This window comes from Ahaetulla prasina, chromosome 15 (assembly GCF_028640845.1).
Source record: "Ahaetulla prasina isolate Xishuangbanna chromosome 15, ASM2864084v1, whole genome shotgun sequence".
NCBI lineage: Eukaryota > Metazoa > Chordata > Lepidosauria > Squamata > Colubridae > Ahaetulla > Ahaetulla prasina.
This window is the reverse complement of record NC_080553.1, coordinates 10909146-10933291: the sequence shown is the minus strand read 5'-3', so window position 1 is coordinate 10933291 and position 24146 is coordinate 10909146. Positions and strand designations below refer to the sequence as shown.

General features: G+C 43.5%; 2 protein-coding genes across 5 annotated transcripts in view; one reads left to right on the top strand and one right to left on the bottom strand.

Annotated features, from left to right (window-relative positions):
* Positions 1-968: 968 nt before the first annotated feature.
* On the bottom strand, positions 969-11969 carry SNAP29 (synaptosome associated protein 29). 2 transcript variants are annotated; one of them, XM_058158135.1, is made up of 6 exons: positions 11720-11969; positions 8005-8330; positions 6765-6961; positions 5659-5744; positions 4926-5030; positions 969-2593 (listed from the first exon to the last, which is right to left on the bottom strand). In XM_058158135.1, the coding sequence occupies exons 2-6, from the start codon at positions 8224-8226 to the stop codon at positions 2433-2435; spliced, it is 771 nt and encodes a 256-aa protein (XP_058014118.1). In that variant the 5' UTR covers positions 8227-8330; positions 11720-11969; the 3' UTR covers positions 969-2432. The 2 variants fall into 2 exon arrangements, with proteins under 2 accessions (XP_058014118.1, XP_058014119.1); XM_058158136.1 differs by lacking the exon at positions 11720-11969 and adding an exon at positions 10018-10148.
* A 158-nt stretch (positions 11970-12127) lies between these two features.
* Positions 12128-24146, top strand: part of PI4KA (phosphatidylinositol 4-kinase alpha) — a 103322-nt gene continuing 91303 nt past the window's right edge. For all 3 annotated transcript variants that reach the window (XM_058158132.1, XM_058158131.1, XM_058158133.1), the window contains exons 1-6: positions 12128-12348; positions 16418-16534; positions 17056-17149; positions 19532-19620; positions 22291-22363; positions 22582-22841. In XM_058158132.1, coding sequence (XP_058014115.1) covers positions 12181-12348; positions 16418-16534; positions 17056-17149; positions 19532-19620; positions 22291-22363; positions 22582-22841 — 801 coding nt within the window. In that variant the 5' untranslated portion in view covers positions 12128-12180. The remainder of the gene's footprint in view (positions 12349-16417; positions 16535-17055; positions 17150-19531; positions 19621-22290; positions 22364-22581; positions 22842-24146) is intronic.

Below are 24146 nucleotides of genomic sequence, written 5' to 3'. Positions count from 1 at the left end.
TTAATTATCACAATCCTTGATACTTAAAAAAAAAACATTGCATCCCCAACACAGTGGGCCAAGTGTTTAAAAGAAGAGCAACAGGGCACATTCCCCAACTTTCTCCATGAAAAGCCGCTTTCCTAGAAAAACATGAGAAGCGAGTATCTTCGCTATTTCACCCAAATGGATCATTCACGGCCGTTTTTCATGCGCACTTCAAATTTTTATGCTGTCTTCTTGTGTATTAAACGTCTTAAGATTTAAATTAGCTTCACGGGAAGGGAAAATAGGATAAATGTGTTCTTCTCCCCGAGTTGAATGTAATATTTCAACGTTAAAACCATCAGCATGCAAAAACAACTTACTTCATGTGTGGCCAGAACCTGAAAATAACATTTAACACAGCACAGTACTTAAAACCAAATGGTTTGGTTGAGATCTGCCTATATGGGACTGATTGGGGTAGACCGTAACGGTGACACCAAAATATAATTTTGTCATTTTACTCTATTTTATATATTTATGTATCAAATTATACTGTATCGTGTCCTACTATTGTATTTTATCCTTAAAATAAAATTGTTTGTATAAGGTTTTATTGGTGATATGTGTTTTATGCTTTGATATGGCCTATAGGCTGATCAATAAAGCTAACTGAACAAGATCCTGAGGAAGAAATAATCTTCCAGTTTTATTCCAGTTTTTCAACTGGAAAAACTGCCTTCACTGCCCAAATAAGATGCTTTGACAGAAAGCAAAGATATTTCTCACGGTTGTGGCAGTGTATTAGCTGTTTAGATTTTATCTTGGCTACAAACAGAAGTGGATTAAAGAACTACGGTAATTATTTGATGTGCTTAGACATTGCCATAATTGGCTTCTGCCAAACTGCCAAGGAATTAGGAATTAAAGCCAAAGTCAATTTGAAGAGATATCGACGTAGAAACACCCAAGATTCCAGCTGGTATCTAATAAATAGCAACATGGGAAAGAAATGGTTGTTTTTAATAAATGCTGTTTCCAAAATTCCTCATTGTAATGATTTACTGAAGACATACTTACAAGAAAATTGGTATTTTTCTTGTATCAAGAATAGACAGATTATGTAGAATTTACACACACACACACGAGAAGTGACATTGCAGGAATAAAATGTCAACTATAAGGACAAAGACTATTTTTGGGAAGGGACCTTTCATTAATCAGGGAAGAAAGCCATGTGATGCTTACACCACAAATCAAACAATCGCAAGCTCACCTGGGCACAGAAGCACAAGATCTCATGGGTGAAATTTAACTGTGTTGAAAGGTGTCCACTGTAGCCAGTTGGGTGGAAATTTAAAGCGACTCCCCCCATGTAATTTCTTCTCCAATATTATTTTTAAAATAGACCTGGAGCAGCAACCGACTTGCACAACATATTGAGTCGTCAATGCTCACAGCTATGGGCCAGAGAAGTGCTGCTTAGAGCAGAGGTCTCCAACCTTGGCAACTTTAAGCCTGGCGGACTTCAACTCCCAGAATTCCCCAGCCAGCAAAGCTTAAAGTTGCCAAGGTTGGAGACCCCGCAGAAGGCAGTATTTTGCATTGAAGCATTCCAACCCAAAATACCATCCTGTAGCTTTAAGTCTTGGATAAATGTCTTCACCCAAATCTTTATTTTTTTGAGTCTAAGCTTCATTGTACTGGCACAAATCAAGTAGGTAAGTACTTTGGAGAATGACACCCCCTCCGCCCCAAAAAATGACTGCTTTTAGTCAAGGTTTATTCCAGTCAAAGACCGGAGCAAGTTAAAAACACTCAAGGAATATCCAGTTAAAAATTCTAGGTTGTGATTTTTTAATATAGATTTGTTGTTATTTTGTTCTAGAATTTTTAACTGGATATCCCTTAAGTGTTTTTCACTCACTCTGGACTTTGACTGGAATAAACGCTGACTTGGTAACGACTGCTTTATTGGTGTAGCTTAAGATTGGGGTCAGGGTTAGGTTTTCATTATATGCACCAGAAGCATCTTGTCACAACCCAGCTTTGAAATGCAAGGCAAACTTTCCTCTTCTACGGTTCTTCAACTGTACACAGCTAGCCTTTTATAAAAATGTATACATGAGCAGTATGTGAAGTAGGCAACGCACGTACCTGCTACAATTTAAGGCAAAAGGAATACTGAAAGGCAGGGTGTAATCGTCTTTTCCAATCGCTGTCCAGAATTGAGATGTTTCCTCCAAAATCAGATCAGAAGTTTCAGAAGCACTTCAGAGTGCTTTTGGGAATTATACGTGAAAGAAAATAGCTTAAATTTCTCAGATTGCACTTAAAGAATATTCACACTTTTAATCGCACGGCAAGATGGACTAGCAACTTCTTTTCTCTAGCGCTTTCCCAATGCAGCTGCTGCATAAAATGTATTGAGTTTATAAACAAGAGGTGAGAGACACCCGGGGATTCCTTTAAAGCTCATCCTTGATTCGCTTGTCTGTGCTTTTGATGTTGATGTCCAAAGTATCCACTTTCCCGGTGAGGCGATTCAGGATCTCGTCCTGATCATCGATTTCGGTTTGCAAGCCAAGAGCGAGATTTTTCAGTCGGCCCAGCCCGGTGGACATGTCATCTGCAAATATTCCCAACCCCCCACAAAAGCGTAAAATTAGCAACACAAAAGGTAGATAAGCACAGAGGTGTTTGTGAAGCAGTTTGTGATCCAAGACGATTCATGAGATTCCCTTGGTTAAATTAAAAGAGGATTTGAGGATTTGCCAACAGCCCAGCGGGAGCGAATTTGACCCCTGCATTAAGAAGCCAAAATGGGGTGTTTCAGGTTTCAGCTATTCGCACTGTGTTGTTGTGACCTAGGCCCAAGTAGTTATTACCAGACACAATCAGTCCTAAACAAACATACTTTATTAGAACAGCTGAGAATTACTTCATTCTCAGCTTAGTCCAAATTAATTCCAAAACAAAGTCCTTCAGAAAAAGACCTTCAGCCTTATCACAAACCTTTATCTTCTTTGGCACCCTACCAATAGCTTTTCTTGGCAAAGCCCCACTAAGAGACGCCGATAAGAAACAATTATAGCAACATTGCTTTCCTACAAAGAGCCCAAGAGCCTTTGCTGCTCTTTTAAGCCTTATGGGAGGGGGCAATCATCTCCTGGTCTTACTCCCAAGTCGTACTTTTTGCTTCAGCTGCTCTTGCCTTCTGGCAGCTCTGCGCATGCACGCACTAGGAAGATGCTCCTCCTGTTCCACTGCCTCTCTGCTGTCCGCCTCTGGAGGCACTGGAGTCTGTACATCACCCCCAGATGGCCCTAGCTCCATCTCTGCTTCCGATGCAGAGCTCTTGTCCGGGCCTTCCCCTGACTCCAGGACTGACCCATTGTCCTCCCCTGACCTTACTGTCCAACTCCACTGCCAGCTCTGCAGGCTGCTGGCGGACCACAATGTGTGTAACTATAACTACTGGGGTCAGTAAACCATCACATTACAAGTCAGGTCATTGTGGGTTGTTCAAGAAACATGCTTAATATTAACTATGGTTTGTGCAAAGTATTAATTTGATTTTCCTAAATATTTTCTGCTGGGAAAGACAACGGTACCTTTGTCCCAATTCCTCCTCTGCCAGGAAATAGGAACAAGACCAGGGGTGGGCAGTTGGGGGTTCGCAGCGGTTCGGGAGAACCTCTAGCTAAGATTCTGTGCAGTTCTGAGAACCTCCAAATCCCACTCCTGGCTGGCCCCAACCTACCCTGCCTCGCCCCTCTCCGGAGTCCCCATGTGGCCCGTTTTGGATGCAGGTAAGTGCAGGGCGTGTGCGGAGGCTCAGGGAGGGCGAAAAACAGGCCTACCAGAAGTTCGGGTAGGCGGGAAACAGTCACGTTTCTGGCCTCCAGAGGGCCTCCAGATCCTGGGGAGGCTGTTTTTGCCCTCCCGGAGGCTTGAAAAAAGCCCCCGGAGCCTGGGGAGGGCAAAAATGCTCCCCACTATGGTGCAAGGGGCCGACTAGGCCACCCCCACCATGGCCACGTCCACCCAGCAACCAGGCAGAGAATCCCTTGCTAAAATTTTTGAAGCCCACCCTTGAACAAGACCATTCTCTTCTTAAAGGAAGATGCTCAAAAATCTAGCAGGCTTAATACAGGCGATCCTCAATTTACAATCATATGTTTAGGGCAGGGGTCTGCAAACTTGGCTCTTTTAAGACTTGTGGACTTCAACTCCCAGAATTCCTCAGCCAGCTGGTTGAGGAACTCTGGGAGTTGAAGTCCACCAGTCTTAAAAGAGCCAAGTTTGCAGACCCCTGGTTTAGGGACTGTTCGAAGTTACAATGGCACTGAAAAAAATCGACTCGTGGCCATTTTTCCCCATTTACGTTCGTTGCAGCATCCCCATGGTCTTGTGATCAAAAATTCAGATGCTTGGCAAACTGAAATAGGGGCCTGTGTGGCTTAGACTGGTAAGACAGTCTGTTATTAACAGCAGCTGCTTGCAATTACTGCAGGTTCAAGCCCCACCAGGCCCAAGGTTGACTCAGCCTTCCATCCTTTATAAGGTAGGTAAAACGAGACCCAGATTGTTGGCGGCAATAAGTTGACTTTGTATATAATATACAAATGGATGAAGACTATCGCTTGACATAGTGTAAGCCGCCCTGAGTCTTCGGAGAAGGGTGGGATATAAATGCAAATTAAAAAAAACTGGCATGTATTGATAACATAACTTCGGACAGGCAAAGTGAGTGGGGAAGCTGGATTCACTTTACAACCCTGTTACTCACTTAACAACTGCAGCGACCCACTTAACAAACGTGGCAAGAAAGGTCCTAAAATGGGGCAAAACTCACTTAGCAGTCTTGTTTAGCGATGGAAATTTGGGCCTCAACTGTGATCATAAGACAAGCAAACAACTAAGATTAACACTGGGGAACATGGACTATCGTGACTCACCTAAGTTGCTATCAATTTTCTGGTGATAAGCACGGAGGTGCTGGTTCCTAGGGTAATGATCAGACTGGGATGGGTTGTTTGAACTAGTTGCACTGGAACTGAAGTCTGGAAATAGAAAATGACAGTTCTTTAGACACCCAGCTTAAGGTTCAAGGACATCCCTTTTAAAAACTAAGTCATATTCAAGGGCCTATCTCGTATGAGACTAAGCTTACATTCCTCACCAAATTAAGCAAGGTTATTTTCTGACTTAGCCAGCAACGCGGTGGCACGGTGGCTAAGACGCTGAGCTTGTCGATTGAAAGGTCGGCAGTTCAGCGGTTTGAGTCCCTAGTGCGGCATAACAGGATGAGCTCCCGTGACTTGTCCCAGCTTCTGCCAACTTAGCAGTTCGAAAGCACGTAAAAAAATGCAAGTAGGAAAATAGGGACCACCTTTGGTGGGAAGGGAACAGCGTTCCGTGCACCTTTGGCGTTGAGTCATGCCGGCCACGTGACCACGGAGATGTCTTTGGACAGCGCTGGCTCTTCGGCTTTGAAACGGAGATGAGCACCGCCCCCTAGGGTCGGGAACGACTAGCACATATGTGCGAGGGGAACCGTTACCTTTACCCTTATTTTCTGATTAATAAACACAGGAGGTCTTGTACTACACAAGAGCTCTGCTGCCCAAAATAACGGTGACAATGTTCAAGTTCTAGAAAATGCGGAGAACCAAACAAGATCGAGCAAACCTGAGTTGTCCAACTTGCGTAAATTTGGATGAGTCTCCTGGTACTTGGACTCCTGCTCTTTGCTGACGGATAACGCTTCTTTTAATCTAGACAGAGGTGGGGGGAAAAGGGAATTTCCCACATTCAGCATTTACGGCTCCACTTGCTTCCCAACAGAAATAAGTTTTGTGTTATCGATGTCTCTCAACCTTGGTCACTTTAAGGGTGTGTGGACTTTAAGCTGGCTCTGGAATCCTGGGAGTTGGAGTCCACATATCTCAAAGTTGCCAAGGTTGAGAAATACTGCGTTAGAAGAAGAAGAAAAAAGTTTTCCTTTTTACTATATTTCCGTATGAAATGTTTTATTTACTGTGGGCATGGTTAAAGCAGCCGCTCAGGCTGAAAACATCCTCTTGGGTTTAACCGCAAACCCACAGAAAGTTACTGGAAAGTCTGCACAATTAAGATGACCGTTTTATTTTCTCACCCTTTTTTCAGAAAGAAAGATCCCAGACATAAGTCTGACATGTAGCGGTTAAGGTGCTGGCCATGAAACCTAGGCCCGCCTTCGGCATGAAAACCAACTAGGTGACTTTTTGGCTATCGCCAGGAGATTGTGACTTCTAGTCCCACCTTAGGTATGAAAGCCGGTTGGATGACTTTGGGCCAATCGCCAGGAGACTGGGAGTTCTAGTCCCACTTTAGGCATGCAACTTGGCTGGGTGATTTTGGGCCAATTGCCAGGAGACTGGGACTTCTAGTCCCTCTTTAGGTATGAAAACTGGTTGGGTGACTTTCAGCCAATCGCCAGGAGACTGGGAGTTCTAATCCCACTTTAGGCATGTAACTTGACTGGGTGACTTTGGGCCAATTGCCAGGAGACTTGGACTTCTAGAGCATGAAAGCCAGCTGGGTGACTTTGGGCCAGTCCTTCTCTCTCAGCCCAACCAACCTTACAGGATTATTTTTGTGGGGAAAGAGGAAGGAGTATTAAGGTATGTTTACTACCTTGAATCATAAAAGTAATAAAAGTGGGATAAAAACCTAACAATAAATTCAAGCCGAATGTCACTTAGGCATGGCCACCCGCTTCCTGCTTCCTTAGAAGAAAACCTCCACTGTCTTACCTGTTGCTTCCTTGATATTGGGAGGCTCCGTTCTGCTCAGGTTTGAGGTCTTGCGGCTTGGCTTTGAAGTAATTGACGAAGCCCCCAAAGACGCTCTTAATGCTATTGATATGTTTCTGACTCGCCTTTAAATCTTGATCCATCTTATCCACCATGCGTTCAGAACGCCTCAGGGCTTCGCCTTGCCGCACGAGTTCCTGCCAAAAGCAACATAGTGTTTCAAACAAAACAAAACAAAACAAACAAACAAACTGGCAAAAGGGACTGTGGTTTTCTCTTTGTTAAGCTAAAGCATTGGCGATATGAAATATAATTATTACCAATAGTTCACAGGATTGTTGAACCATGGGGGGGGGGTGTTGGTGGTACTCTCTGAGCTTGGTGGTTTTCTTGCAGATGTTTCATTACCCAACTAGGTAATTGTTGTGGTCCGCCAGCAACCTGGGGACCTGGCAGCGGAGTCAGACAGTGAGAAGGCTGGGGAGGAGGATGGGCCAGTCCTGGAGTCAGGTGAAGACCCAGTCGAGGGCTCTGCGTCAGAGGCAGAGATGGGGCCAGGGCCATCTGGGAGTAAGGCGCGGACTCCGGAGCCCCCAGAGGCGGACAGCAGAGAGGCAGAGGAACAGGAGGAGCCTGTTCCTAGTACACACATGAGAAGAGCTGCCAGAAGGCAAGAGCAGCTGAAGCAAAAAGGACGACTCAGGAGTAAGGCCAGAAGATGATTGGCCACTCTCATAAGGTTTAAAAGAGCAGCAACGAGCCATTGGGTTCTTTGTAGGAAAAGCAACGTTGATTCCAGTGCTTCTTGTCAGCGTCTCTTGAACTTTGTGGGAGTTTTGCCAAGAAAAGCCTTTGGCAGGTTGCCAAAGACGACAAAGGTTGGTGATATGGCCCAAGGACTGTTTATGAAGAATTTGTTTTGGACTAAGCTGAGAATGAATTAATTCCCAGCTGTTTTAATTAAATAAGTTTGTTCAGGACTGAATTGTGTTTGGTAATCACTACTTGGGCCTCGGTCACAACAGTAATATCATTAGTGCTAGGAGGGAGTGGGATTTGTGGAGTGGAGAAGGAGCAGGGGGGAGGAGCAGGGAGGAGAAGGAGGAGGAATCCTTGGTGTTCTCTGAACTTGGTTTTCTTGCAGGTGTTCCATTAGCTCGTCAGTACTGATATTACCTTGTTATCCTTACGTACGTAGCATGCAAACACTGAAAAATATGTTTTCAAGATTCTTGTTTACCTCTGATGCGGCAACTCCCACATGTTCAGACTCATAAATGAGAGACAGGGAGTTGTTGGTGCTATCTAGAGTCGATTTCGAGAGCCTCATGACTTCCTGTTGCAAATATCTTTGTCTGTCTGGACCCTCTCGCGGAGGCTCATCCCCTTCATTCCACTTGACCGGCCTGAAATCATCCTCATCGTCGTCAAAAGGATTGCAACTTTTGGGGAAAGCCGACATCGCTGCAGTTCAGATAGCTTCGTATTTATAACGTAGGTTTTCAAGGACAGAATCAAGCTGGTGTTGTTGAGAGGAAGAGTGTAAAAGGATTGAAAAGCCAAACCCTGCAAGAGAAAGAAATTTCCAGCATGAAACGTATTTACATTTAGTCGTACAAGTAGTCTTCGAATTCGACCATTCATTTAGCGACCGTTTGCAGTTACAACAGCACTGGAAAAAGTAACTTATGGCTGCTGAAGCATTCTCATGGTCACATGATCGAAATTTGGCGATCAAGTACGCATTTATAACGGTTGCAGCATCCTAGAATGAAGTGGCCATATATAATCTTCCTAGCTGGCTTCTAACAAGCAAAGTCAATACGGCAGCGGTCTGCAAACTTGGCTCTTTTAAGACTTGTGGACTTCAACTCCCAGAATTCCTCAGCCAGCTTTGCTGCTGAGGAACTCTGGGAGTTGAAGTCCACAAGTCTTAAAAGAGCCAAGTTTGCAGACCCCTGCAATAGGGGAAGCCAGATTCACTTAACAACTGCAGGGATCTGCTTAACAGCTGTGGCTAAAAAAGGTCATTAAACGGGGCAAAATTCATTTAACAACTGTTCTGCTGTTAACAAGAGAAATGCTGGGCTCAATTGTGGTCATAAGTCGAGGACTATCTATAAACCATCCACTGTCACTTAGGCGAGTTGGGCGGTATAGAAATCTGATCAACTTAAACAGAGCATCCAATTGCTTGAATGCAGACTTCTGTGAAAACTTCTAAGGACAGCAAACAATTAAGAGTTCTCGTTTCACGGAACCATCGTAGGGTAGTTGTGATTCCATCTATCTTCTCATTTGCCCAAAGAGAAATCGGTTATCCGGTTATGAAAAACAAAAACCACAATTTCAGGAAATTCAAAGCGTACCAGCTGAGCCACAAGTCCTGCTGTTCTCTGTAACAGACATTCACTTTTCAGGGCATCTTGAAACTGCTTTGTGGGCAGTTTTTTTTGCAACTAGTGGAGCCGAAGTCACGTTGGTAATGGGAAAAAGTCAAATCTCTTAGGGAAGGCCCAAGACATTCTGTTCTAGGCAGTCAAATAATTAGTTTGCTCTTATTGAATGAGTCAAGACCCAGAAAATCTTAGTCAATAGATTGGCATTAAAATAGGGGGGGGGGACAACAACCCAGCACAACAATAAAAAACAACCTATGAACAATTTACTGCCTGTTCACAATATCTCATTTTAGATCTCTCACTGAAATATTACAATACATACAAGTCTCAGTTTTTAGTCCCAATGCAAAGAAAGGTTTGTTGTTCAAAATTTGACATTTTCTCTACTCTTAAAGTTAACTGAAAAAAGCGCAAGTTTTTTTTTACATAAGTAAACTATTGTCAGAGCATATTGACAGAACCACACTTATACAGCTTAAAGCGGACTGTTTTCCCATGAAAAATAACATCCCATTTTACAAAATTATCAACATTCCACGTATCTTTTATTTACATTGAGAGCGTATGTACCAAGATAAATTCCTTGTGTGTCCAATCATACTTGGCCAATAAAAAATTCTATTCTATTCTATTCTATTCTATTCTATTCTATTCTATTCCCATTTCAATAAATATTTTACTATTTGATGAAATAGTGAATACTATTGACTACAATCTACTAAACCTCTTTGGAAGACACCAAATGACAAACACATGAGCACTTATTGACAGAGGAAGCCACAAAATTCCTTGGAAGTACTCTGCATTTAATCATCAACTATTTCAGAATAACTTAAGGAACTGGACTGTACCTTTCAGCAGTGTTTCAAGAATATCTCTTGTTTATCTCCTTCGATTTTAATTGACTCAAAGTGACTTAATCTGACTTTCATATCCTTTCCCATCTTGGATCTCTATCGATTCCTGCCCAGATTACAGAACCATCTTTTATGGTTCCCCTTTTCCAACTGAGTTAGGGTTATAATTGCAGAACATCCAAAACAAAATATTATTTTCATATCTAAGGCGATGTCACTTCCGTAAAAGAAACACCTCGTCACTTCTTGTTTTTAACCTTGTTCCTGCTTCAAAGGATAATTTTAAAATATACAACCCCCAAAACGGTTAATTTGACCCAATTCTATTATTTCAATTTATTGTTATTGCAAGTCATGAGGCCAAATTTATTGTTACTGCAAATGTCACGAGGTGAGATCAGCCCTGACCTTTCTAGCATCAAGAAATCCCCCAAAATATGTTTGTTTGTTTGTTTTCCCAAGCAGACTTGGGGCTTTTGAGAGAAAGGGGAAACCCACAATATTGTTATACAGTACTATATGTAGAATATTGATCTGTTTGCCTATTAATGTTTATTATTTTTAGTTTTTATTATTACAAAAGCTGAAGACAAATTAATAAATAATTACTATTGTATTAGTGTCTTTTTAACTTTTTTCCTTGATTTAACCACTTTATTGTATGCTGCCTAGAGTCATGTTCATGAGGTATAAGCGGCTATATAAATATCATAAATAAACATAAATAAAAAATATCATAAACAAACGGCAGGTTCTTTTCCTAAGGTCTTAAATACCTGTTTTTCCCCCCAAGCACTAAGAGATTAGATGACAGCATATTTGATTTATTTACTAAATCTTGGCTGGAAGCGACTGGAGCCAGATTTTTTTATTGTTTTTAATTTTTTATGTTTTAAGCGGTTGAACTTTATAGCTTTTCAAATGATTTTATATGGTGTTTGTTTATATATAAATTTTGATTGGGATTAGACCTGAATTGGCTGAAAAATGGCCAGCTATATAAATGTTTTTAAATAAATGGGGATGGGAACACAACACATCTGAAGGAAGCCATATACTATACTTATATGTTATATACACACACAATGTACATATATATAATGTGTATATATATATATATATAAAACGTATAATATATATCATTTCTATATATATAAACTATATATATGTTATTTGTTTTCTGAAATAACATATATATATATTTATGTATATATATAAGTTATATATATACATAAACTATACTATACCTGGGCCAGATTAGCTGCGGATGATGGGCACTGTAGTCCCAGTTTTAGTGGAAATCATTCAACTGGGGAATACTCTAATCTAGCCAGTAACACACACACCCATCCTCAACCTTCATACGCTGTCAGGGAAACCCACCAAGGAGGGGATCTTGAGGCCATCCATCTCAGCCCAGCCTACATCACGGGGCCGTTGTGAGCCCCACCCCCAGCTCAGAGACAATCCCCCACCACCACTCCGACAAGGACCAAAGAAACAAAGTCTATACATTGACTTAGAGCCACCATAACAGTAACAGAGTTGGAAGGGACCTTGGAGGTCATCTAGTCCAACCCCCTGCTCACGCAGATCTGTCCTAGGAGAGGATTAAAATGTCTCATTTTTTCCCCCCGGCAGGATTAAATAAGCGCGACGCCGCGTCAGCCGCCCCCTTACCCTCAGCCCAGCCTACCTCGCAGGGGTGTTGTGGGACACTCCCCACCCACCCCGAAGCGCCAGAAGGGGGAAAGGCAGGCCGTTGAAGAAAGCCAACGTCGTTGCCCGGAGCTTCTCCGAAGACAAAGCCGGCGATTAACCGCCCACCCGGGAGTTTCCCTCAGGCGCCACCCACGGCTACCCGACCTCTGCCTCACTTCCGGTCACGGACAAGGCCGCGGCCGCCGTCGCCGGGTCGAACCATCCCGTGACTAGAGGGGAAGGGGGCGGAGCTACAGCGGTGCGGAGTGGGCGGGGTTAATAAAAGAAGGAGTAGCGCGCCTGCGCCGAAGCCATCTCTGCGTCGCGATCGGGGCAGCTCTCGCGAGACGAGCCGGCCTCCTCCTTGCGTGGGGAGCGTAAGAGGCGTGGCCCGGTCGTGAGGGGCGTGGCCCGGCCGTGACGGCTCGCTGAGGCGGCTTCTCGCTCCCCTCCAAGATGTCGGCGCTGGCTGTGGCGACCGCGGCGGCTGCCACCGCGGCCGCCGTCACCGCAGCGCGCTCCGACAGGCAGGGCAGCCCGGCTTCGTCGCGGGGCTTCTACTTCAACACGGTGCTGTCGCTCGCCCGCTCGCTCGCCGTCCAGAGACCCGCCCCGCTCGAGAAGGTGCAGCCGGGTGGGGGGCTTCGGGGGTCGCGCGGGTGGGGGGCGCCGGGGGGCTTGTCGGGGCAGAGCCTGGAGACAGCGAGAGCAGCCGGGAGGAGGAGGATAAAGAGGGCTGGCCGCGGAAACTGATCGATCAATCAATCAATCGTAGAATTAGAGCTGGAAGAGACCTTGGAGGTCATCTAGTCCACCCCCAGATAGGCCCTAGAAACCTTTCAATCAATCAGAATAGAGCTGGGAGGGATCTTGGAGGTCGTCTAGTCAAGCCCCCTCCCAGCTAGACCCTAGAATCCTTTCAATCAATCAGAATAGAGCTGGGAGGGACCTTGGAGGTCATCTAGTCCAGCCCCCCTCCTCTAGACCCTAGAATCATTTCAATCAATCAATCAGCTAGGAGGGACCTTGGAGGTCATCTAGTCCAGCTCCCCAGCTAGACCTTAGAATCATTTCAATCAATCAATCAGAATAGAGCTGGGAGGGACCTCCTCCATTGACCATTCCAATCAATCAATGTCAGTCAGTCAGAATAGAAGGAACCTTGGAGGTCATCTAGTCCAGTCCCCCAGCTACACCCTAGAATCATTTCAATCAATCAATCAATCAATCAGAATAGAACTGGGAAGCACCTTGGAGGTCTTCTTCATTGACCATTCCAATCAATCAATCAATCAATCAATCAATCAGAATAGAAGGGACCTTGGAGGTCTTCTAGTCCAGCCCCCTTGCTCAAGCAGGAGATCCTAGACCATTTCAATCGATTAGAATAGAGCTGGAAAGGGACCTTGGAGGTCTTCTCCTCCATTGACCATTCCAATCAATCAATTAATCAATCAATCAATCAATCAATCAATCGGAATAGAGCTGGAAGGAGGCTTCTAGTCCAGCCTCCTTGCTCATGCTGGAGACCCTAGCTTAGACTGTTTCAGACAAGAGCCTGTCCAGTCTCTTCTGGAAGTTTTTAAGAAGAGACTGGACAGTCATTTGTCTGAAACAGTATAGAGTCTCCTGCTTGAGCAAGGGGGCTGGACTGGAAGACCTCCGAGGTCCCATCTATTCTAAAAGTTCAAAGAAGTTGAAATGATCAAAGGTCTGGAGATTAAACCGCATTAAGAACGGCTGCAGGTTTTGGCTCTGGCTAAGCTAGTCTAAAGAAAAAAAGAATTAGGGATGACATGATAGCGTGAACTTTTTTTTTTTTATTTGCATTTATATCCCGCCCTTCTCCGAAGACTCAGGGCGGCTTACACTATGTTAAGCAATAGTCTTCATCCATTTGTATATTATATACAAAGTCAACTTATTGCCCCCAACAATCTGGGTCCTCATTTTACCTACCTTAGAAAGGATGGAAGGCTGAGTCAACCTTGGGCCTGGTGGGGCTTGAACCTGCAGTAATTGCAAGCAGCTGTGTTAGTAACAGACTTAGCAGTCTGAGCCACCAGAGGCCCATACTTGAGTGAAAGTTCAGTGCTTTTCTTTGTCAGATAATCCACCTGTTTGTCAGGTGATCACAAAGATTTACATAACCAGGTACGGCATTATTAGGAAATGCTTGTGCTCTAGCAATCTTATGTTATTTATACAATATTATATTATATTATTTAAATATTAATATTATTTAAATATTATTATTTAAATATTAATATTATTATTTAAATATTATATTATTTATACAATAAATGTTGTACCTTGATGAACGTATTTTTTCTTTTATGTACACTGAGAGCATATGCACCAAGACAAATGCCTTGTGTGTCCAATCACACTTGGCCAATAAAAAATTCTATTCTATTCTATTCTATTCTATATTACACATATGAATTGTGTTTACGCTTTTCTCTGTGCAATTAGGAATGTAGTTTCAAAAACATTCTTCGTTGTCTTTTTTAAAAAAAGGAATGTTGTAATATCTTTTGGTCTCTGCAGCATATATATGTGTTCTCAAGCCATTCAGTTGCTTCTAAGTTTTTTTTTTAATTGGTAGACATCCTTTTTGCTAGGATGATCTATCAGTCAATACAAGTACAGTCCGTCATTCTTCCTTGGTTTTCTGGTGAATTTTTATTATTACCCAATGTAGGAGTAACTTAGATTAAATCAGATTTATGTCTGAACTGATCTGTTGAATGTTCTGCTTGGGAGTAAGCCTCCTAGATTATTGTGGAATTTTTTAAAGTAATTAAGCACAGGATCAGTTTCTTAGTTTAGAGCAGTTTTTTTCCACCAAACTTGACAGGTTTAAGATGTGTGGACTTCAGCTCCCAGAATTCCCCTACCAGCAATTCTGCAATTTGAACTCTGCGCAGGTTAAAATTGCCAGCTTTGGAAAGCACTGGTTTAGAGAGATTCTTTCTAAACTTGGTGACTGTTTGGTGGTTTTGGTAAAAATGTATTCGCTGTTTCTTTATCAGGGTAGACTGATTGTTTTCTTGTAAGGTTGTAAAGTTATAACTGTTAAAAGGTCTGAAGTAAAAATAAACTTTTGCCGGATTTCAATAAACATTTGCTAAAGTCAACTGCAGACAGTAAAAAGAAAGCAAACTAAAAGAAAATGCATATATGTGGTTATTGCAAACCCGTTTTGTGTTCTTACACACACACACAATCGCAGATTTCTCTACAATTTTTCTGCATCAAGTTAATCTTCAGCTGGTTCTCATTCACCTGTCTTTCTGCGGATTATATTAACCTAACCTACAATTCAGGTTTTCATTTGAGACCATATTCACCACTATGGGTTTTCTAGCGACAGCTCTCCATACGTTTTTAATACCACCCCTGTAATGATGTGGCTTTGGTTCCCGTGTTTATGAGTTTTATTTTTGGCTGATTATTATGATGTCTTCCCTAGACATTTTGCTTTTAGGGATGTTTAGTAGGCAAATTGGATAAGAATATTTCAATAATACAGAAAGATTTGTTCTGGTCTCTACCAAATTGCATGAACTCTCTATGGCAGTGGCATTTAAGCGGGTTGGGATAATATCTTTGTACCTCTATTGAGTGGTCAGAGAGCAATGAAGAATTAAGGACAGTAAAAGAACAAAAAGGGGATATAAATAAATACTAGTTCCAGAAATACTGATTTCTGAAAAGTATCTCAAAGTGTGATGTCAGAGTGGTGCGGTGGCCTAGAGGTGGAGCTCTCGCCTCACAATTGGCAGGCTGTGAGTTCGATCCTAGGTAGAGGCAGATCTTTCTCTCTCTGTGCACGATGAGGATATATCTGCTGAACAAAACTCCGTACTGGTGACAGTAAGGGCATCCGGCCAGTAAACACTCAGCTCCATTCAGTTGCCCAGACTCCACCCTGCAAGGGATTAAAAAATAAGTTAATAAAAGAAGAAGTGTGATCTTAAAAAGATTTACCTATTGAATTGCTTAGAGCTTGCATATAACATATGTAGGATGGCACTGTACAATATGAATATGCTATACGTTTATACAGGTAGTCCTTGACTTATGACCATAAATTGACCCCCAAATTGCTTAACACAATGTAAGCCGCCCTGAGTCTTCGGAGAAGGGTGGGATATAAATTCAAATTTTAAAAAAAAATTCTATTGCTAAGCCAGACATTTGATAAGTGTCCCATTTTACAACCTTCTGACAAGCCAGAGTAACTCAGCAACCGTGTTACTAACTTAACATTTGCAGTGATTCACTTAACACGTGTGGGTAAGGGAGGTCGTAAAATGGGGCAAAACTCACCAAAATGTCTGGCTTAGCCACAGAAATTTGCAAGCCTCACTTAAGGGCGGTCTCGCTTAGCAGCAGGAATTTTGGGCTCAGTTTTCATCGTGCGGATTACCTGTATCATCATCATTTAACGACCTCATAATCCCTTTGCGGGTTAGGGTCTGGGCAACTCAGTGGGGCAAGCAGAGTGTTTTTAATGGCCGGATGCCCTCCCTGTTGCCAATGCAGAGTGCCCAGAGAGAGAAAGATCTGCCTCTACCTAGGATCGAACTCACAGCCTCCTGATTGTGAGGCGAGAGCTCCACCGCTAGGCCACCACATCACCCTATTGAGGTTTACCTGTATATCCTCCCCTTTCTTTCTCCCATAGGTCCAAAAACTTATGTGCATGTGCCCCGTGGATATCCATGGGATTTTTCAGCTGGACGAGCGCCGCAGAGATGCTGTGATTGCACTGGGAATTTTTCTCATAGAGTCTGACCTGCAGGTACAGTTCCCTTTATTCACAATTACCATTAAAAAAAAAAAAAGATTTACAACCCCTCCTTCCTCAGGGTTCTCCAGGCCACGAACTAATTATACCGAAATAAAACTATTAAAACGCCGTCATGTCTCATGTCTGCTAAACTTGTTTAGCCAAGTTAATTGGTTTAAAGCCGCGTTTCTCAAGCTGGGCGATTTTTAGGTGTGTGGAACTCCAACTCCCAGAATTCCCTCTGCTGTCTGGAGAATTCTGGGAGTTGAAGTCCACACCTCTTTAAAGTTCCCATGGTTGACCAACACCGCCCTAATAGGTTGTTTCTTTTGTGAAACGTTTCTCTGTGTTTTTCTGCTTAATCTTATTAGCCGCGTGGTGCCGATTATTCTGATCATTTGTGCAGTGCCTTTGAGCTAAGCTTGGCCTCATTCTTAAGAGTATCGAGATAACATTTCCCGGCATGCATTCTGTTGGGGTTGTGACATTTCTTTTATTTTTATTTTTTTTTAAAAAAGAATTTGTTCTTCCAGCACAAAGATTCGCTCATCCCTTACCTTCTCCGGCTACTGAGGGGCCTTCCCAAAGTGCAATGGATTGAAGAAAGCAATTCGCGAAAAGGCCGAGGTGACGTTTTAAACTTTTTGGGGAGGGGGCAGTTTAGTCAGATTTTAGGCTTAGGCCAGTATGTCTCAACCTTGGCAACTTTAAGATGCGTGTGTTCTGACCTAGGCTCCCTTAAAAAGCAGGAAGCAGAGTCTTGGTCCCAGCAAAACCCCTTTTATTTACACGACTGTGAATTCCTTTCATTCGCAGTCAGCAAGGCCTGTCCAAGCAGTTTTTCAAAGGAATATTTATCAACACAGAACTTATCTCGCTTGGCAAGATGCCACGTACCTTGCTTCCAAACACAGTACAAAACTTGGCACAGAGTCTCTTAAGAGTCACGAACAGAACTTTCCACTCTTGAAATGACTGACCGAACAAATTGTTTCCTGCAAAAGCCTCTTCCCCGTTCGCTCCTCTTTTGTTTCCTATGGGAGGGGCCAATTTTTTTATTTATTTATTGTTTATATTTATATACCGCCCTATCTCCCAAAGGACTCAGGGCGGTTTACAGGCATTTAAAAGCAATAAATACAATTCTAAAAACAATTAAACAATTAAAAACAATTAAACAATCACCTCCAAGGTGTGGCTTTACTCCCGAGTCGACCCTGCTTTCTGAATTGTTCTTGTCTTCTGGCAGCTCTGTGCATGCGCACACTGGGAACGGGCTCCAGTTGTTCCTCTGGCTCGCTGCTATCTAGCTCCCTCTCTGCCTCCAACGCAGAGCCCACATCTGAGCTTTCCCCAGCCCCCAGGACTGGCCCATTTTCCTCCCCAACCTCCTCACTGTCCGACTCTGTGCCAGCTCTGCTGGCCGCTGGCAGGCCACAACAGCATGGACTTCAGCTCCCAGAATTCCGCATGCTGGCTGGAGAATTCTGGGAGTTGAAGTCCACACCTCTTAGAAATCTCCAAGGTTGAGAAACATTGGCTTCGACTAGAACTACCTGATGTCAGCTTCTTAAATCTGGATTTGTGAGGCAAGGCAGTAAGAAAAGGGATGAAGGTTTAGCACCGTGTTCGCTTCCGTGGCTCACTAATGAGTTGGGAGGGGGCAAATAAATTGAATTAACATAACATAACATAACATAACATCAGAGTTGGAAGGGACCTTGGAGGCCTTCTAGTCCAACCCCCTGCCCAGGCAGGAAACCCTACACCATCTCAGTCAGATGGTTATCCAACATTTTCTTAAAAATTTCCAGTGTTGGAGCATTCACAACTTCTGCAGGCAAGTCGTTCCACTGATTAATTGTTCTAACTGTCAGGAAATTTCTCCTTAGTTCTAAGTTGCTTCTTTCCTTGATCAGTTTCCACCCATTGCTTCTTGTTCTACCCTCAGGTGCTCTGGAGAACAGCCCAACTCCCACTTCTCTGTGGCAGCCCCTGAGATATTGGAACACTGCTATCATGTCTCCCCTAGTCCTTCTTTTTGTTAAACTAGACATACCCAGTTCCTGCAACCGTTCTTCATATGTTTTATCCTCCAGTCCCCTAATCATCTTTGTTGCTCTTCTCTGCACTCTTTCTAGAGTCTCAACATCTTTTTTACATCGTGGCGACCAAAACTGGATGCAATATTCCAAGTGTGGCCTTACCAAGGCATTATAAAGTGGTACTAGCACTTCACGTGATCTTGATTCTATCCCTCTGTTTATGCAGCCCAGAACTGTGTTGGCTTTTTTAACAGCTGCTGCACACTGCTGGCTCATATCTAGATGGTTAATAAACTAAAAAGCTCTCTGAGCCTTCCACGTTGTTCTGTCCCCTCCCTTCCTTCCCAAAACAATACACCAGCCGAGGCGGTCTGCCAGCAATTTATTTACACTTGGCTAGGTTCCTTCTGGCAACAAAAGTTCTGGCAATGTTCCTTCACGTGCCAGCCAAGTCCTTATCACTTAGCAAGTGCCGACAGATGGTTGCCAGGGCAACCAGGAGTCTGCAGGATGATCTAAAGTTCTCACAGGTAATCCCAGCCTTCAGTCGAAAGCAGTCCAAGAGCCAGTAGTCCGTAACTTTATCCGACACAAGGGCCTACGGAGCACTCTCCCTGCTTTTATCCCCTGTGGGGTGTGGCTCCATGACTCAGCACTCCCTGAGCCTGCCCCACCCCTTCCTCTGCTGCGCACGCTTCTCTTGGCGTCGCTGTTTCGCATCTACCCAAGATTGATCCTCAGTGGGGTGTTGCCAGGGAGGAGGAGGGGTCGGGGGAAAGAGGCCTTTTCAGCTCCTCCTCCTCCTCCTCCTCCTCCTGGCCTGCAGCTGGAATCTGAGATGGTGCCAGGGAGGAGGAAGATCCGGGGGCCGGAGCCACAACACACGTCTTGGTCTTGGGTGGATCGCTGGCGTGCATTCATCTGCTTAATCGCAATCCTGTTCCGTTAATTACCACACTTGTAGGCACCCTTCCAGTCGCAGAAAACTTCAGCTTCTGTTTAGTGACCTTGCTGTCCGATGTGGCCTACAGAGATGCGTCTTTAAGAGAGCAGGTAAGAGTGGACACGTGCCATTCAACGCATTGACTTATTTTATTTTTTCTATCATTTTAAAGTCCCAAAGGTGCTTTTTTTCAAGAGGCAACCGGACTTTCTGGTTTTTCTTTTGAAGACGTTTGCTTCTCACCCAAGAAGCTTCTTCAGCTCTGACTGGAAGGTGGGGAAATGGGAGGAATGATAATGTCAGCCTCCGCTTATTACTTTAAGTGTTTAGTTACGTAGTAGGATGTTTAACTGTTTTATTACTTTGTTAAGTGTTTTATTGCTAGTTGTTGTCATGCTAGATTAATGGGGGTTGTGGCTCTTTAAGCTTCGGCTGCCATTGAAAGGAGGAGTGAGAAGGAATTCAAACAGTCAGACACGCCCGCTGGCATCAACGATCTTTGCATAGCAGACCGAAGAATTTTTTTAAAAAATTTTTTATTTACATTTATATCCCGCCCTTCTCCGAAGACTCAGGGCGGCTTACATTTTTTTTGTTTTTGTTTACATTTATACCCCGCCCTTCTCCGAAGACTCAGTGTATAAGGCACATTGTGTAAGGCAATAGTCTAATATAAATAGTATATTTATATACAAAGTCAACTTATTGCCCCCCCCAACAATCTGGGTCCTCATTTTACCTACCTTATAAAGAATGGAAGGCTGAGTCAACCTTGGGCCTGGTGGGACTAGAACCTGCAGTAATTGCAGGCAGCTGTGTTTAATAACAGGCTTCTTACAGCCTGAGCCACACCGCGGCCCTTTTAACATCGGAAGAAGAACACCACGTGGCCCATGAAGGCAAAGACATTGGACTAGATCTGTTTGGCCTTTGGAGGGAGGAGGGATGAATGAGGGGAAATGTATCTGTAAGTCACACCCACTCTCAGATCTTGCTTTACTTTTCTTGCAATCAGACGTACTCAGTAAAAATTACCATTCTCTATAACCATATGGAGTTGGGCGTTTATTTTCCTGGGTACTGATCGGAGGCAAGCTGACAGATATTCCTTGCCGACAGTTGGTCATTTGCATTCGTTGAGAGAGTCATTGAGGCCGCTTGTCGTCAGTCACCTGAGTGGTGCAAATGGGTGAGGACCCTTCTTGAACACAAACTCACCCTCAACAGCCCGTGCCTGTATTCAACAATGAAGACACAGGGCTAAAAAAACATCGTGCAGAAAGCACAGCTCCACCACACAGTCCTTTTGACAGTTCCAAGAAGGCTCCACACCCATTTGTACCACTCAGGTGACCCTGAGGACACAGATAAACCTCTCCAAGTGGCCTCAACGGACTCTCTCAAAGAATGCAAATGATCAACTGTCTGCGAGGAGTATAAACCCTTCCATTCCCCACCATCCAGTCAGAGCTGAAGAAGCTTCTCGGATGTTGTGACCTAGGCCCAAATAGTTATTACCAGGCACAATCAGTCCTAAACAAACGTATTTCATTGGAACAGCTGAGAATTACTTCGTTCTCAGCTTAGTCCAAATTAATTCCAAAACAAAGTCCTTCAGAAAAAGTCCTTCGGCCATATCACAAACCTTGGTCTTCTTTGGCACCCTGCCAAAGGCTTTTCTTGGCAAAGCCCCACGAAGTTCAGAAACAAGAGATGCCGACTAGAAACCAATGTAGCAACGTTGCTTTCCTACAAAGAGCCCAAGAGCCGTTGCTGCTCTTTTTCTTTTTCTCCGAACTACTCAAAATTTCCGCTACTGGTTCTCCAGAACCTGTCAGGACCTGCTGGATTTCACCCCTGCTTTGTTTCAACATTCTGACATTTAACGCTATTACTTCATTCTGTAGCTTACATTACTGTTCATGTTTTGTCATTTTATGCTATCCTCTCTTGTTAACAACCTGGGCCTCTGGTGGCTCAGCAGAATAAGCAGACTAAGCAGACTAAGTCTGTCTATTATTAACACAGCTGCCTGCAATTACTGCAGGTTCAAGCCCCACCAGGCCGAAGGTTGACTCAGCCTTCCATCCTTTATAAGGTAGGTAAAATGAGGACCCAGATTGTTGGGGGCAATAAAAGTTGACTTTGTATATAATATACAAATGGATGAAGACTATTGCTTAACACAGTGTAAGCCGCTCGGAGTCTTCGGAGAAGGGTGGGATATAAATTCAAATTAAAAAAAAACAACAGCGTTCAACGTGTTTACGTCATGTTAATTCTGCCCCTAGATTTTTATTTCTAATTGCCGGCTTTTATTTTATAAATAATTTTTATTTCCATTTTCCAACATCATATTTATGTGCAAACTATTATCTATCATTAATCATTAATTTTCATTTATTACTGATTCAGGCCTGCCCGATTGCCACTTCCTTTATTCACAACCTCCCTCTCTACCCTCTACTACTTTCACATCCTTCATCTCCTTCGCTTTACTACTTCCTCTCCTCCTTCTCCACTCCTCCCTTCTTACCCTATCTAACCTTCTTATTCCCCTCCTCCTTCTCTACTCTTTCCTACCTACTTTCTTCCCTCCTTCTACTTCTCTCTCCTTTTCTTTCTGAAATGGCAATCAAGCATCCCCAATATCATTTTAAATTTTATTTTCATATCTTCAAAAATTACTATACATTAATAATCAATCCATGTATCATTTTCCCCCCCTTTCCCCCTCTCCTCCCCCTTCCGCCCATAATTGCCGGCTTTTATTGTTACAGGTTTTGGAGCCAATTTTACAAGTGATGCAAGTTCTCCTAGGAATGTGTCAATCTCCACAGATCCAGGATAAAGGTAAGCAAGATACCTTTCCGATGTAACATTGCTGCTTGTAACAACAAATATTAATTTTTGTTCTCCTACTTGGGCCTTGGTCACAACAGCCACAAAGAACTAACCTGGGGTGACCGTGCGCGTGCCAGCAGAGTGGGCTCTGTGCGCCATCTCTGGCACGCGTGCCACAGGTTCGCCATCTCGGAGGTAAATAAACACCCAACTTCTTGCTTTTCCAGAATATTTGTGCAAATATGCCCTGCCTTGCCTAATCGGAATATCCCGAGCGTTTGGTCGCTACAGCCATTCAGAAGAGGCTCTGCTGTCCAAGCTTTTCCCCAAAGTGTCCCCCCATTCCCACCGGGCCTCCAGCGAACTGGACGGGATACGGAGGCGTTCCTTCAATGACTTCCGCTCCATCCTTCCCAACTCTCTGCTGACCGTCTGCCAGGAAGGATCGTTAAAGAGGAAAACCAGCAGCGTTTCCAGCATCACACAGGTAGGGTTGCTTTCAGAATATAAAATCTTACCTGCATTTCACTTGGACGCCGGCCAGATGATGTGCTTAAAATTGGATTTTCAATCTCGCTGAAAAACCAGGCGGGTGGCTGGGGGTATTAAAAATGTTGAAAATGTTGCACGGTAAAAATGGTGACCCTGAGGATGATGAGAAGTAATTCTTCCTGGAGCAATTAATTAATATTAAGGGATTTATATTGATACATTGACCATCATTTGTGTTGTAAATATTGTACCTTGATGAAGGTATCTTTTCTTTTATGTACACTGAGAGCATATGCACCAAGACAAATTCCTTGTGTGTCCAATCACACTTGGCCAATAAAATTCTATTCTATTCTATTCTATTCTATTCTATTCTATTCTATTCTATTCTATTCTATTCTATTCTATTCTATTCTATTCTATTAACATACCAGGCTAGAAACCAGGAGACTCTGAGTTCTAGTCCTGCTTTAGGCACAAAAGCCAGCTGGGTGACTTCGGGCCAGTGGTGAAATCTGAACCGGTTTACTACCGGTTCGCTGGCTGCACATGCAGCCCAGCTCAACTGGAATCGTCAGAGCCTTTTTTTTTTTATCTTTTAAAAGCATTTTTTACAACCTATTCGGCCGAATAGGTTGTTAAAAAAATGCTTTTAAAAGTAAAAAAAAAAGGATCTGACAATCAGGCAGCTCAGCTGGGATCGTCAGGGCCTTTTTTTTACCTTTTCAAAGTATTTCTTTACAACCTATTCAGCCGAATAGGTTGTAAAAAAATTATTTTAAAAGTAAAAAAAAAAAGGCTCTGATGATTGCGCGGCTCAGCTGTGATTTTTGCTACCAGTTCTCTGAACCACCTGCCGCCATCGCTACCGGATTGGCCGATCCGGTCCGAACTGGTAGTATTTCACCCCTGCTTTGGGCCTATCACCAGGAATAGTGAGTTCTAGTCCCACTTTAGGCATGAAAACCGGTTGGGTGACTTTGGCCAATCACCAGGAGATGGGGAGTTCTAGTTCTGCCTTAGGCATGAAAACCGGCTGGGTGATTTTGAGTCAATGACCAGGAAATGGTGAATTCTAGTCCTGCTTTAGCCACAAAAGCCAGTTGGGTGAATATGGGCCTAAGAGATGGTGAGTTCTAGTCCTGCCTTAGGCACGAAAGCCGGCTAAGTGACTTTTGGCCAATCACCAGGAGATGGTAAGTTCTAGTCCCGCCTTCGGCGTGAAAACTGGCTGGGTGATTTTGAGCCAATCACCAGGAATAGTGAGTTCTAGTCCCACCTTAGGCATGAAAACTGGCTG